Source organism: Labrus mixtus, chromosome 14 (assembly GCF_963584025.1).
Source record: "Labrus mixtus chromosome 14, fLabMix1.1, whole genome shotgun sequence".
NCBI lineage: Eukaryota > Metazoa > Chordata > Actinopteri > Labriformes > Labridae > Labrus > Labrus mixtus.
Window position 1 is genome coordinate 27,841,759 of NC_083625.1, and position 15,750 is coordinate 27,857,508.

Below are 15,750 nucleotides of genomic sequence, written 5' to 3' on the forward strand. Positions count from 1 at the left end.
AATCTCCCCATTATGCTGTGTTGATATTACACAGTGCAGCTAACTGTGGCCTGCATCTTTATGGAGACACTATAACAACTCGACACTTCATTTTAGCCAAAGCATCTTAACATCTGGTCTTCCCCATTAACCGCACCTAACGTAGTGCGTGATCTACACTACCCTCCCCCTCCCCCCTCCCTGAGCGAGACATTTAGCCTCTAATTGCTCCAGTGGAGCAATGAATGAGGAAATGAGATTCAAGAAAGAGAGCACATGTCTGCTTTTACTCTCTGGTTTGTTCACTTATGCCCTCATGTGCTGGTGGTGAGCAACAACACAACTGTACAGTGCAGGCCGCTGCACAAAAAGCAGCATATATTACATTCAAGGGTTTAGGTGTGCTGGATAGTCACAAGTGTATTTAATATCAATTTATTTATCTTTATAGTCTAAGAAACGACATGGTAGAGATTCATTGCTTGTTGCAGATTGTCAAAATCAAAAAGTGCTCCCATCAGTAAGTATGTTTTTTTTTTGTACAGTAGCAGTAATATAGTTGTTACCTTGGACGAGGACGTGCACTGAGGTGGTTCTCGGTCGACTGCTCGTCTGGACTGCACACACGTACTGTCCCTCATCTGTCATTTCCACTTTTTCAATTTTGATGGTAAACTCCTCCTGATTGAGCGTCACCAGACTCACTCTCTGATCCACAGACCATTTGTCCTCTCCTGCATACAGAATACTGGACCGGTTGAGCCATGCTGTGTGTGTGACCACATCTCCCTGTTTACACCTGTGGAGACATAAAAAAAATACAGTATTGAACATCTGGATTTTGTCAAAGGGAAGTGGGTATCATTTTTAAGAATCCTTGAAGTAACCATGTAATCAAAAGTTAACATGTTGTATTCTCATCTTCCACGTGAACAAGTCACAAGCCATTGAACAATCCAAATGCCAAGTTTTTAATCTGATATGCATCTGTCATGTGCCCATTTTAACAAGATAATATTCATCAACACTGAAAACATTTTTATGTTATGTGACCAAAGGAAAACATTTTTTTTCACAGAACATGTAATTCAGAAAACAATGCGTGGGTTTAATTAAAGAATCATTACATGGTCTGTAGTTGAAGCACATTGATAAGCACACAGTCTGCAAAAGAGGTAGTTGAAAATGGAAATTCAAAGGTATGCACTGATGCATCGTGGGACAGCAGTACAGCCGATATCAGAGCCATTTACAGCCATCATCAAATAATATGCCATGTACTGATGTCAGTAGTCGATGTGCATCAGTTGCGTCACATCAATTTTAATTCTGGCAACTGAACACTGGTGGAGAGAAGAGAAGAGGGTTTTTTTTTTATATGGCAGAAGAAGTCACCTGTTTGACGAACTCTGATTGGTTCACAAGAAAATGTTGGCAGTATCAGAGCCTTATATTGTCTCAGAACAGGATAAAGTGAACTGTGATTTGTCCTTCAAATGATCTCAAATCAAATTTGGTGTTCTCTTCAAAATGGAGCAACTTTCCGTCTTTTTTACGTTGGGATTATCAACATCAAAACAGAAATAGAATTAGCATTTGAGATATTAGCAGCCATGTTAACAACTTGCTTACAATATTGTCAGACTGTCAGGAAGGTGGGAAGGTAGACACAATGTGCAAATGCAGCTCTCAAAACCTCATCAGGTTTCTTTTTTGTTAATCTGCCCACACACCTGGCTTGTCACGTCGAAAAGTGACTGAGACAATGAGCCGAGAACAGCACTGCCGCAATCACAACAGATTGCTTTCACCAGTCACAGAATGCTGCTTTGATACACGAGCGGGGTCAATGATCTTTGTTTCCGCAGAGCAACACACATCTGCTGTAATTTCATGACAAATCTCTGGATCACACTGATGAAGATTAAGAGAGCTGTGGAGGGGGAAAAAAGGCTCAATTACATGACAGTGAGCCAGCTAAGAAAATGGAAGAGATTCAAACTAGTACAAACTGCTTACATGGCTGCCGAAAGCCATATTTATCATCTGGGTTTATTTAACGTTCAGTAGCCTGATGCACAGAGGAGCAGGGCATTTAAACATTAACACTTTGGAGTGGTGGTTATGCATCAAGAGCTCAACACTTTGCAGCTGAAAGACTCTCAGCTCCATTTACACCGTCAGCTTTTGTTACAACATCAGTCACTTCCACTTCAGTGGCGGCATAAGGGTCAATGGCATCCTCTGGGCATATGGTGCTATGGATGGAAAGTACGACCGAAAACTGGTATGAGTGTGTCTGTGTGTGTGTGTGTGTGTGTGTGTGTGTGTGTGTGTGTGTGTGTGTGTGTGTGTGTGTGTGTGTGTGTGTGTGTGTGTGTGTGTGTGTGTGTGTGTGTTTGTGTGTGTGTGTGTGTGTGTGTGTGTGTGTGTGTGTGTGTGTGTGTAATAAATAAAATGCAGCAATGACTTTTAAAAGTAATGGATCATAGTTTCAGTTTGATGGTGAGATCAATGTATTATGTAAATATGTTTTTATGGCTACAGTAAAATGTATTTCTCTGTATTACAAGTGTGTTTTGCATGTTTAAATGTCAATAACACTAAAACTAAAAGTTTTTAAGTAATGTATAGAGTAATCAGTAGCCCCAAAATCTACTTCTGGGGAAATAGATTACTAATTTTCAAAACACCCGCTGTTGGTGGTTAGCCACTTTTGATAGCCAATGGCAGAAAACATATTTTCTGCTATATCTCCGAAAGTTCCATCCATAATCCCTTCTACAGTGAAGTGGAAAGCCCCCCAAAATAAAGTGGTTAAATAGCTTTAATTTAATTTATTATTATAAGTGTAGTGTGAAGACTGTTTAAAAAGTTTGATTCTATTAGCATTAGCCTTGCTAGTAGCGGCAAACTAGCAAACTAGCAAATAAATTCTGGCCAAGAGTTGTCAAGGTAACGTTGAATAAAACTGTCGCTTTATTCACTCACTGCAGTGAACAGTCCTTTTCACAACTACTGTAACTACAGTGTCTGAGTTACACCCTCAGACTTTTGTTTAATCGCACACAGTAGAGCCTTTTATTCCTATAACAAACCAGCCATGGTTTGTCACATGCATGTTTTACCATTTAGGCTTGGCCAGTTATACAAGTGATGTAAAACACATTTTTGAAGTATTTTTTTTTCAGTTTGGAAACTGACCATTTGAAACTTGGCCAACTTTTACACTTCCCATCATCGAACGTTTGTTGACTCGCATGGTGCAGCCCTTATATCTCTATTATTCTTACAATGTGAATATCCTCTGGTGTTGAAAAATTAAGCAAATGCTGAAGTGCAAAAAAAAAACTGCAGTTCTTTAAAGCTGGCTCCAAAACCCCCAGGCCCATTTGGACAGCAGAAATAAAAATGTTTACAGCCTGGTAAAAAGAATACAAATTTAGTATCATTCACTGATGTTTTTATTGTTACACACTGTACAGGAGGTATTTATTTGTACAAGTCATCTGTTTTGATTGTATTAAGGCGAAGAGTTATACATACATTTGCATAATAAGGGGCGGGCTGGGTTGACTCATCATGTGTATTATAGCGGTTTGCTAAGAGGCAAAAGATCTGCCTCATCAGAACCTCTTAGCATGTTGCTAGGTTGCCCAAAAGTTGCTTTGGGTCAGGTTTTTCAACATGGCAACCACCGTCTTCAAAACTCCGCCTCAGAAACCAAAGGGTGACATCACTGAGACTACGTTCATGTTTCATACAGTCTATGGATCAAAGAAAAGTTTGTATGGCAATTTAGCAGATTAGAATATGAGATGAAAACGTTCCTCCTGGAGATAGTATGCCCTACTGTGAACTGCTGAGTCAGGTGTAACAGAAACTAGGACAACAGATGTACAACAATAAGCAAACCTACAAGAAAAAAGCCTGATTTAAGGAGTTCAATACTACTCCTGTTTATTTATCAGTCTTCAAGGTCGAGGATATGGTCAGTGCCTCCTACAGAAACATAGCCTTCAGTGCTTTTGCTTTAATTCTAGAGGGTCAGTGACACAGTTGAAGGTATCCTGGCAGCTTGTTTACTCTGCCTTCCCATTTCCAATTCATGAGAAACTCTGCGCAGTCATGTTGTGTGAGTGGGAGTGCTGCCTCTTTAAGTGCATGAAAGAGTAAAAAAATAAAAATAAAAGCCATAAGGTAAGAGACGGTCGGTCTTCTGATAGTCATTAAATGTGGAGGGAAGAGTAAAGCAGCTTGAGTGCCTCTTTGGTTAAGGTTTGAGAAATATATCGCACTGATTTCTTAGTGTACTGTACATGTTCATAAACGTCAAATCTTTTTTTTCAGTGGAAGTCAAAATGTTAAACAGCTAATTGGAGCTGTCTTTTAAACATTTATATAACCCCACTGAAAAGAAAATCTGGTTTGACTTATGTTGTTATAAAACTTTATGCCTCAACGGCTCAATTCCCCATGAGAGCAATAAGAAGAAACCCAAAAGGATATATATTTTACGTACCCCATATTCTCCCCCCTTATCACTTCTGCACAGATGGGGGAAAAAAATCATCCTAAAATGGTTCAATCCTGAGAGAAGCATGAAGAAGGAGGGGAGATGATGTGAGATTGGAAAGTGAAACTGTAACCATAAGCAAACATGGTTTGCTCTCTCCTCCCCGTGTGCACTCTCTCTCTGTGTGGATAATTAAAAATACATGACACTTGTTGCTCCTCAATTTAGTGTCACCACTCGACTTTGTTTACACTGTGGATCAATTGGATTAATGTTTAATGCTGTGTCATCATTACCTTTGCTTCCTGGAATACAACCCTTGTCTCTTTCAACACAGCCTCTCCCAGAAGAGATTCAAATTACCAGAAGATATTAATATTACCTTTATGACTCACATGCATTTAATTTCATCAACCCATCCTTTTAAAGCTTACAAAAGCTTTGATAACATATCTGTGCGAGTCAGTGCGACTAAGACAGTGCTATCTGTTTCTCTGGTTTCAGCTTTTTAATTTGAAATATGATTTAAGAGCTGAAGCTCCGGTACTTTTCAATACTAAATTTCATCAGAATATCAGAGATTCTATAGTTTTCAGAACATGATGTGCTAACAAGTATTTGACATTTTTAGAAAAACAAAGCAAACTTGAATTTATGATCAGACTGTATTTAAACAATTAAAATGGAATAATATATACTAAAGCCTGACCAATTAATCAGCCAGCCGATAATATCGGCCGATGATAGCATATCCAGTGACTATTGGTATCGGCTAATTTGATCACAGACATGTGCCGATATTTATAGATTTCTTCAGCACTTAAATAGCATTTCATTTGAGTATCATTGTATTACACTAGCAGTTCTCTTTCTGGTTGCCAAGAGCCGAGGGCGCTATATGGATTACAACAAGCATTATCACTCGACTGAGTGTCAAGTGGTGATACACGTACATGCACAGTTACTTTCCAGTCGAGTGACCACATTGTCTTTATTATAAAACTTTCCACAAGTGTTCGATAACTGCATTTGAGGGATCAACACAATAAATGTGTTTATTTACATCTATCTCTAAAGATCGAAGATAGATATAAGAAAAATATATCGGCCAAAATATCGGTATCTGATTTTTTTTGTCTCCCCAAAATCAATATCGGCATCGGCCCCAAAAAATCACATATCGGTCGGGCCCTAATATATACTCACAGTACAGTACACTACAGTATATTAATGTGCATATCTGCCTAATACAGAAATTGCCAAACAGCAAAAATTGTGTCCTGATTTTTTTTAGAAAATGTATTGGGATATAGCCTTGATCTACTGTTATTTTTTCTTGATTCATTGAATTTGAAAATTGATACACAAAAGGGACAATTTCAATCGGTAAGCTAAAAAATGAATCAAATTCTCTTTTTTTAAACAGCAGAGGAAGCTTTCTACCTTTCACTACTCCTGTACAAGGTCCTCTAGCAGTAAAACACACCATCTGTGCTCCCTTCTTTTGATTCCTGGGCTCTCATTGTTTGGCACCGGCTCGCCAACAGAGAGCAGACCAACTCTGCGTCTGAGGGTGAAAGACAACCCAAGGTTCACTCTAGTTTTGGAACCAGATTAATCCACTCGGTGTTTCGCCTCACTATGATTGTATTTTCTCTGCTTTGCCTCTACGTCCATGTCAGTCATTTTTGGCGGTTTTAATCACGTCCAATCGCTGTATTGGAATCACTGCTCACCTGCACACTGTCATTGGCTGGGGGAAATTCAAAAACTCCCCTCACAGAGACATCCTGTGAGTCAACACAACGACATAAAAGTTGAAAATACAGGCAGGGAACAGAACCTCTGCAGACACCACCACACATATATGTAGTGATGATTGTACTTACTGACTCTTTCTTTAAGAACATGTGGGATTTAACAACACTGATTACTGATACATACTGCAAGTGTATGCATCTGGTGTGTTGATGCGGTCAACTCTTGGATGTTCCAAGGTGCAGGCTAAAAACCCGAGGTGACAGAGCTTTTGCTGTGGCTGCTCCCAATCTGTGGAACAGTCTACCTGTTCATATAAGAACTGCTCAGTCCATCAAAAACTTCAAATCTTTGCTTAAAACTCACCTCTTTGCTCTGGCTTTTAATACAATTTGAGCTTGACATTTTGAAATTGTATTCATGCTCCTGCTTATTGTGTTGTTATTGTGCTTCATTCTATAATGTTATTATTATATGTTGTTACTTGTTGTTTTTACATTGTGTTTTTTACACTTGTACAGCACTTTGGTCAATCAAGGTTGTTTTAAATGTGCTATAGAAATAAAGATTGATTTGAGATTGATGTGCATACAAGCGTAGGATGCATTTAAAAAAAAATACAAATATGTTTGCATCTGTTCATGTTCTACATTTTTATTCCTAACAGAGTCTAGAACATTTTGTGGGCACTTTGATACACAAGGGGCCCTGGATTCTTGTGGCTTTAATGATATGAAAACAGGCCTCCTACTGAGAGCTGCAGGTCGTTTTTTTCACAATTGTCCAGAACACTCTAAAACATAATGCAACAGCTGTGTGTCCTCCAGTGACATTCAAGTACCTCATCTAATCATGTAAAGCAACAACTTTCGATACAAGACATGTCTGTTACAAAAACGATTTAAAGTCAACTTTATTTTAATATATTAACATACAAGGTTCACAGCTGAAGTATTGTTTCTCACGAGCAGGTGCTTAAAGAAAATACTGCACATCCCTCTGCTAGATTCAGATTGTAACCCCCCTTAAGTGAAAAGGGAGCATCAAAGACAGACAAGATTGAATTAGATGAATTAGAAACTTAGGGCGCACTCACATTAGGCAATCTGTAACATGCTTCACCCATAAAGTCTGGTTCGTTCGACTAGTGTGAGTGCGCCCTTAGTGGAATAGACACTTGGTCCTGGGAGTCTAACACAGGAAGGATGCAAAGCAGAAACAAAGATAAGGGTGTTCTGATAACTTGAAACTTCAACTGACTCTGATTTAGAAAGGCGTCCATTAACTAGGAAACATTAGAGAGGATCAAAAGATCAGGAATGTGGTTAAGAAGGACATTAACTCATCTACATGGGAAATGAGAACACTCAAGAAAATATTTCCATTACACCAAACAACACATATGAGACAAGCAAGGCTGTGAAGGCTGGTGTGCTGCATAAACCAGGCACACAATGGCAGACATCACTCATGTGTCCTTGGCTGTAAACATTTCAACAAGTCTTTCTTTCAAACCTTCATAAAGAATGAAAAAAAAATGTTCTCATTGAAGCTCACAATACAGTAAATACAAATAGTACAACACAGGGGGCAGATGGTGTTGTATTCTATGTATTTATCCAGTAATTGTTTGCTCATTGAACTTGTCACAGGAATAAACCAGCTTCCACTTTGTGTGTGCTATGAGTAAGTACTCGTGATTTGCATCTTGGTGTCGAACAAAGCAGATAAACTAGCGCTGTCATGACCTGATGGAAAACGAGCCACTTGAGCTTCCCTAATGTCTCACAATGATCACATTGATGAATTAAGCCCCGCAAGTTAGGATGATGGGCCCATTAATTAGCCCAATCTATGCACTCATTAAGAAACATTTCTGTGTCAACATGCTGGTCTCCGTGCAACAGAAGGAAGAGTTATTCATCTGTCGGCATCTCGAAGCACTGAAGTTGTGTTTTAACAGGGAAAAGTTGCCAGGGCATGCATCACAGGAGCTAAGATGGCAAAATCGACACACCATTGGTGAAATCAATCTAAGTACGGAGTATAACAAGCCTTTATATGACTTTGGGCTGGTGGCCACTCTAGCTCTAGTTAATTGAACATAATACAATAACCACTAAAAGCACCTAAAGTACTGGTTCTTAATGTGTTGAGAGAATATTGTGGGGAAATGACCTCCACTTCCTTTGAATTTCCAGTAAAGGGAAATTAAAAGTTTCTTCCTCTTAAAAGCATATACTCCTTACCGGGATAAACCATGGATGCCGGCTAATGGATGTGGTTGCAAATGTATCCAAGAGGGATTTTCTGCATTTAGATTTCATGTGAAAGCCGCGCTCAGTACCAGGACATGCTCCAAAACAGTCATATTCAAGAGGCTTTATTGGCCTAAATGCATACAATGTAATGTTGCCAAAGCAAAGTACCACTAATGATACATAGTGGTATCAAACCTGTCAAATGTTGTGTACTGTTTACACCCGCCACTAGTCAGGGCTGTAGCTCCGGTCAGTGGTTATAGTCATGGGCCTAATGCTGCACTATGTCCGAAAAGTATCAAACAAGACAGCTGAAGAATGGCATCCAGCAGCCGGGCACAGTTTAGCAGCATTGTCATCTATAAAATGGAGATAGAGTTATATGTCTTATGTGTCAGGTTAAACTGGCATATCGACCAGAGCGATGATTTACCACATTTAGCACAAGCATGTGAACGTAAACCTGCAAGGATGACTTAAGGCTGGAGTTGTTAGCAATGCTAACGTTAGCCATGTTCAGCTAACCTATTTGACTTTGTTTACAAACGGCAAAATTCAACCCACAATGCACTGCATTTTGGTTTACTTCCCTCATTTGGTCCGGGATGTGTTCTCACGACAAGCAGCAGTAGTAGTCACGAGTGCTTGCAGTGTGGTCTTTTATGTTGACTTTTAATAATCTTTCGTGTGAACGGTGTCTACTAACTTTTCCTTGACTACGTGGATTAATCATGGATCTTGTGAGTGTTTTGCTTATGAACATTGTTGCCTTGGGGACTGTCATGAACATGCAAACAAACAAACAAACAAACAATCGGCCCTACAGACTCCAATATAGTCGGGACTTTCTTATTCAATGCAGCAATTCGGCTGCTGGGACTCTACCCGACGGCATTCCGCCGTATATCTGTAAACGCAGAGCTGATGCCTCGGAGCAGCAGACAGCGGAGTGGGCGAGAAAGCGATGCCGGAAAAGAGGAGAGCTACAGCGGCTGCACAGATCAGCCGGCAGTCGAGAGGACACAGCGGCGCGAGTGAGGAAGCGTGGCCGAAAAGAAGGAGTGAGACAGAGGCTACGCAGACTCGGGATGCGTCGCTTGCCACTGCTGTCTATTATCCTCTGAAATACGCAGTCATTGAGGAACAAAGTTGACGAGCTTCAAGCGTGTGTGAAGTGCACGACCGACTTTAAAAATGCTTGTGTGATCGCGCTGACAGAAACTTGGCTTACAGAGCATGATCTGAGCCGAGACTATGAAATCGAAGGCTTTGGCCAGCCTATTCGGCTGGACCGTGACGCACAGCTGACTGGCAAATCACAGGGAGGGGGCGTGTGCTTGTATGTAAATCAGTGCTGGTGTAAGACTGTCATAGTTAGGGAAGCTCTTTGCAGCCCAGACATTGAGCTCTTATCCATTTCTCTGCGCCCTTTCTACCTACCATGAGAAATCCCACAAGTATTTATGACAGTGGTATATATTCATCCAAGAGCCAACATGGTGAATGCAACATCCACGATTGTCAAACCTGTGCATAGTTTGCAAAGCATTCCCCCTGATGCTCCACATTTTATTCTTGGTGATTTTAATTCTTGTTGCCTTAAGAAGCCTCTTGCTCATTATCACCAGTATGTATAATGCCCTACAAGATATGGTAAAGTGCTTGATATGTGTTATGGCACCATTAAAGCGGCCTATAAATCCTACGCATTAGCACCACTAGGCTCCTCAGATCACAATTGTGTCTTTCTGGCCCCGGTCTATCAGCCGGCCCTCAAGAGAGGGAAAGTTGAGCGCATAGAGGTTCCTATGTGGACAGAGGGAGCTATTCGCGAACTAAATGGCTGTCTTTACAGTACTGACTAGGAAGTCTTCAAGGACTCTTGTTCTGACCTGGATGAACTGACTTCCACCGTGTCGAGCTACATCACCTTCTGTGAAAACACGATTATTCCCAGGAAGACAATGACACTGTACCCAAACAATAAGCCCTGGGTCAGTAAATCCCTTAAGAGAGTTCTGAATCAGAAAAAGCTAGCTTTCCAACAAGGAGACACCACTCAATACAGAGTTGCTCAGACGTTTGTGAAAAAAGAAATCAAGCTGGCCAAAATGCGATTTAAAGATAAAGTACAGGACGAACTAAGGAGTGGTAACTCTCGCTCTGCCTGGAGGGGAATTAAATCCATGGTCAGTATTCAGGACAAAATAAAACAGGTGTTTAATCTCAATAAACCTGATTCTGTTTTGGCAGAAGAGTTAAACACATTTTATCTGAGATTTGATTCACATGATTTTACTGATGAACTGGCCGAGTTCAGAGGTACTTCAGAGGGCAGTCAAATACAGATTGACGAAATGGATGTCTGGAGGACACTCGAACAGACAAGTGTCAGAAAAAGCCATTACTTAAAAACTGCGGCTTGTTCTTGAGTGGCATTTTTACATTCATCTTCCGGCTTTCTTTATCACAGAAAAAAGTTCCTGCATTATGGAAGGAATCCACTGTAGTACCTGTAGCCAAGGTTACAAACCCCAAAAAGTTGAATGACTATTGCCCTGTGGCGCTCACCTCCTTAGTCATGAAAGGTCTGGAAAGTATCGTCAAAAGGAGCTTACTGAACATGTCCGAAAGCATAATTGACCCACTCCAATTCGCTTATCAAGCAAGGAAGGGGGTAGGCGATGCCACTGCGACATTATTGGATCTTGTTGTTGGGCACCTGGAGGGGCTGAAAACACATGCTCGTTTGTGCTTTGTGGATTTCTCATCAGCTTTTAATTGCATGCAGCCCCATATTCTTGCTCGTAGGCTGTCTAAAATACCTGACTTTGACTTTGGCACTATATGTTGGCTTGTCGACTTCTTCACAATGAGGTCACAAAGAACACGGGTAAATGACTCTTTCTCTGAAGCATTGATGTGTTCAACAGGTTCACCACAGGGATGTGTTTTGTCACCATTGTTATTTATGCTTTACACAAATGACTGTCAGGTTCATAGTTAAATTTGCTGATGATTCTGTGATTGTCAGCCTCCTGCAGGAACACGAGGTGGGCCATGGTCCTGTTCTGGACAATTTCTTAAAATGGTGCAATGACTCCAACCTGCATCTCAATGTCTGTAAAACAAAAGAGATGCTGATCGACTTTCGCAAAAATCCACCTGACAAAGCACCAACGCTCATTAACAGCACAGCTGTAGAGACAGTGACTCAGTATAAATACCTGGGTACCATCCTTGATGAAAACTGAACTTTGATGCGAACACTGACGCCATCTGCAAAAAGGCCAATCAGAGACTGTTCTTCTTGAGAAAGCTAAGGATTTTTAATGCTGACAAATCTCTTCTGAAAATGTTTTATCCATCTTTTATTGAGTCCATTTTGACTTTTGTGATGATCTGCTGGTTTGGTAACCTCAGCATCGTTAACAAAAACAGGCTGGGAAATATTGTTAAACTTTGCCGAAAGATAGTTGGAGTTGACTTGAATGATCTTGGCCATGTTTTTCAAGTAAGAGCCACTCGAAAAGGCAAAGGCCATCTTGGAAGACCCTCAGCACCTCCTGCATGCAGAGTTTAGACTTCTGCCGACAGGGCGGAGGTTCACTTATGTAAGGAGGTCAAAATCAAATAGATACCTGAGGTCGTTTGTTCCATCAGCTGTTGGGTTTTTAAATAAGCTGTAGGTATTGTTGCCTGTACACTTTTACTATGGACTGTTGGTCCTTTGTCTCTTAACTCACTCACGCCCATCATGGTGATATCCATGGTAGTTATGTTTTATGTATTTATGTCATTGTGCTGTTTTTATGGATGCATTGACTACCTCTGTTGCAAACCAAATTGCCCCTCGGGGACAATAAAGATTTTCCAAAAAGAACCACTTGGAATCTAACCGAGACCCCTGTTTTTAAGTGGACCAGAGTTTGGTTATTTGGTCCCCATAAGAGTTCGTTTGAGCATTCACACCACCCCAAACCAAACGATCTATCGTTTCAAAAATACCAAACGGCTTAGGTGTGAATGCAGCCTTAGGTCACTCAAAAAAAATACCCCATCATGTTTAGCACAACCTATATACCCAACTGTAACAGACTGGGCTCAGTGATTTAAAAAAAAAAAAAAACTCTGGCTGTTTATCCTCAGAGAATATTTAGTGAATTTTAAGGAATCTCCAGTAATACAGGAGAGGACACAATTGTACATGCAAACACTAAAATAGGGTAAAGAGTAAAAAAAATATCTTCCATGTAGTTGTTACAAATGCAGAGGATGTGCTCAACCTATGGTCAAAGGTTATCACTTTACTAGGCGTCATACTGGAAATAAGTATTTAATCAATGGTGTCATCACATGTGAATCTTCTCATGTCATTTACATGATCAAATGTCCTTGGGGGTTATTCTATATTGGTAAAATAATAAAAAAAATACAACCACTAAATCAGAGAATGAGTGGGTATAAGAGCTGCTTGAGGAGAATTGATACAGATTACCCTATAGTAGTACATTTCAATGACTTTAATCATGACTTTACATCATTCAGGTTACATTCAGACTGACTGGAGCACCACCAGATTTTTTTCATATTTTAAACGAGACTTATTCTTCCAATACCATAAATTCTAAGTTCATCAAAAGTCAAAAGTCGATACATGAGATTGGTCCAAAACAGTGAGTACATTCATTTATTTTTTCTTTTGCCAATGCATTTATAAAGGCTTCAAAAACAAGCTTTACAAAGAAAACAATAACACATACATAGAAATTAGCATTCAGGAGTATTTGTTGCTTTTTTCCAGCTGAACCACATTTGTAACGAGCGGTGACCCCAAAACAAAGGTATGAACTATGACCCGTTTAACCCCTAATATATATCTATGTATATTTATATACTTACTTACTTTCTCTCTGTTATATTTTGATACTGTCATGGACTTAGTAATGACAGGTAAAATCATGTTTTTTTTAATAAACAGAGCAGAGAGTGATAGTATAAGGTTCTATACTGTATGGAATAATGCAGCTATAGGCTTGAGTAAATTGAAAGACACTGTGTGAAGGTCATGCAATGTGAGATACATTTCATAGATTGTCCCTGGCTTATCTCCAGTCTCTTTAGCTGAGTGTTGGCTCGGGGGGTGAATCAGGATGCTTTTGTTTCAGACTGCGGGTATCTAAAGGACCTTCCACATGGCAGAACTGCATAGTCACGGTCGAGATGGAGAGAAGGACAAATGACAATCAATAACAATTTTTTTATGTCTCTGCCAGAGAGGTACTCTTCAGTCAGCCAGGTGTATGCTGCATTGTACAAATGTGCAGCTCTTTAAAATAAAAATAAGAAAGTATTAAATTAACACTGTTTGTAAGGAACTTTTTTTACAAGAGTCTTTGATTTTACTAACTGGAGGAAAAAAATACTGCATAGTAATGAAACTGTGCATATTGTCACAACAGGCTCTATCCATCTACTAATTTATGGACTTTTATAATCATGTAATTTGTCTTTGCCAAAGTTTTCTTTAGCAAATCACATTTTTAGGTGTTTCATATGCACTACTGATGAAACTTTGCATTAGAAGGGATACAAATTTATAATTGAGATGAGTCGCAAAAATGGTTTCTTGCAAAAATGGCTCCATAGCTTACAAGTATTAAGCACACCAAGCGGAACCTACCACTTTTATGAAATTTGGTAGGTATTTGTATCATTTCTAGAGCTACAAAAAAGCTCAACCCAAAACCTAAACACAACAATAGGTCCTCTGTTTTGTTTGTGTTTAATTAAACATGCATTAAACATGGACTTGGTCTCAAAGCTGTCATCCATGGGGTTTCTGAAAAGCCATTTTTAAGAATCCCGGTTTAGCAGGCACCATATGAGAAGATAACTCAGCCTTACTTTCAATCGATCTAGATACGGGAAAAAGAGGCGGAGCTGAGACGGTCTTAAACAAAAATGCTACAATGCGCCAACCTGACAAGCAACACAGACACGCCTCTAATTATGCAAATTATGAAAAACTCTTAGCCTTCAGAATGACAGAGAATGGATGAGCTAAAACTGAAGAAATTAGCTATTGATATCCGAACAGTTTTTTGTACAATGCTGTAAAGATGTTCATTTCTGGGGCGCTGGTGGCCGAGTAGTTAGTTTGAGTGCCCCATGTATTGAGGCTAACGTCCTTGAAGCGTGTGTCCTGGGTTTGAATCCTTGGTTTTCAACTCTATCCACTGTGCTGTCTCTCCAACAAAGACACAAAAAGCCAGAATAATTGTTTAAAAAAAAAAAGCCATTCTAATAGGGGACCTAATGGGGATTCTATGTCTTTTGAAGCTTTGGAGAGCCATGTCACATGTTTCATGTCACAGCAACATGTTACCACATTCCCCTATGAAAACAAGTATTGGTGCCAATTCACAGCTACTGGAAGCTTGAATTGACATTTTCCAAAGGCATGAATTCTCGGATTGCTTATTTATGTAGCTGCTTGATTCAAAACAAATCAATCTGCTCATAAAGTGTTTGAACATTAAGTAGGCCATTTTCCCCATCTGTCACATTTTACATTTTTTGCAGCCCCAAAATTGTTTTTTTTATGATGAAAAAAACACAAATGACCTTGACATTTAGAATACTGTGAGATAGCTCGAGCGGCTGAACAGATGAGGAGGACAGTGTCACACCACAGCGCTAACATAGGCATAAATAAAGTCAAATATTAAAGCTTTTATTGACTCTCATGGGTGTCCTAAAATACAGAGCCTACAACCTCCCCCTCCTCAGACTTACATTACTGTTATTTAATACTAAATGTGTCAAAACATATTAACTTAACCATCACAGCCCATCAGAGTAACATATATGAACTCTTAAACTTAGTGGTAATTCCACTTTGAGAGCAGCATCTGCTGAGTAAAATACATTTCTCCTTGGCTTAGTGGAAGCAGCAGGATGAAGAGCAGCAAACCCATGAGAGCAATAAGTAGCTATAATATATAAGCTTGGACATCTCCCAGGAAGCATTACTTTGTCAAAACAGTCAACTCATCATCACAACATCACTTGCTTGTAACCACTGAGCCATTTGCACGACCGCTGCTCTCTCCTATGCTGCCAGTTAGAAAAGATTTGTTGTGCGTTTCCGTCGTCAGTTCAGTTTAAAGGAGAGATCGAGAACAGAGGCTGAAAGTAAAAGAGAATATTCTGTGAACAAGGCTACATTTTCAG

The 15,750-nt window shown here is 39.8% G+C and overlaps 1 protein-coding gene across 4 annotated transcripts in view; it reads right to left on the reverse strand.

Annotated features, from left to right (window-relative positions):
- The window catches only part of ntm (neurotrimin), an 893,017-nt gene that overhangs the window by 54,144 nt on the left and 823,123 nt on the right, over positions 1-15,750 (reverse strand). For all 4 annotated transcript variants that reach the window (XM_061056036.1, XM_061056037.1, XM_061056035.1 and 1 more), the window contains one exon: positions 546-778. In XM_061056036.1, coding sequence (XP_060912019.1) covers positions 546-778 — 233 coding nt within the window. The remainder of the gene's footprint in view (positions 1-545; positions 779-15,750) is intronic.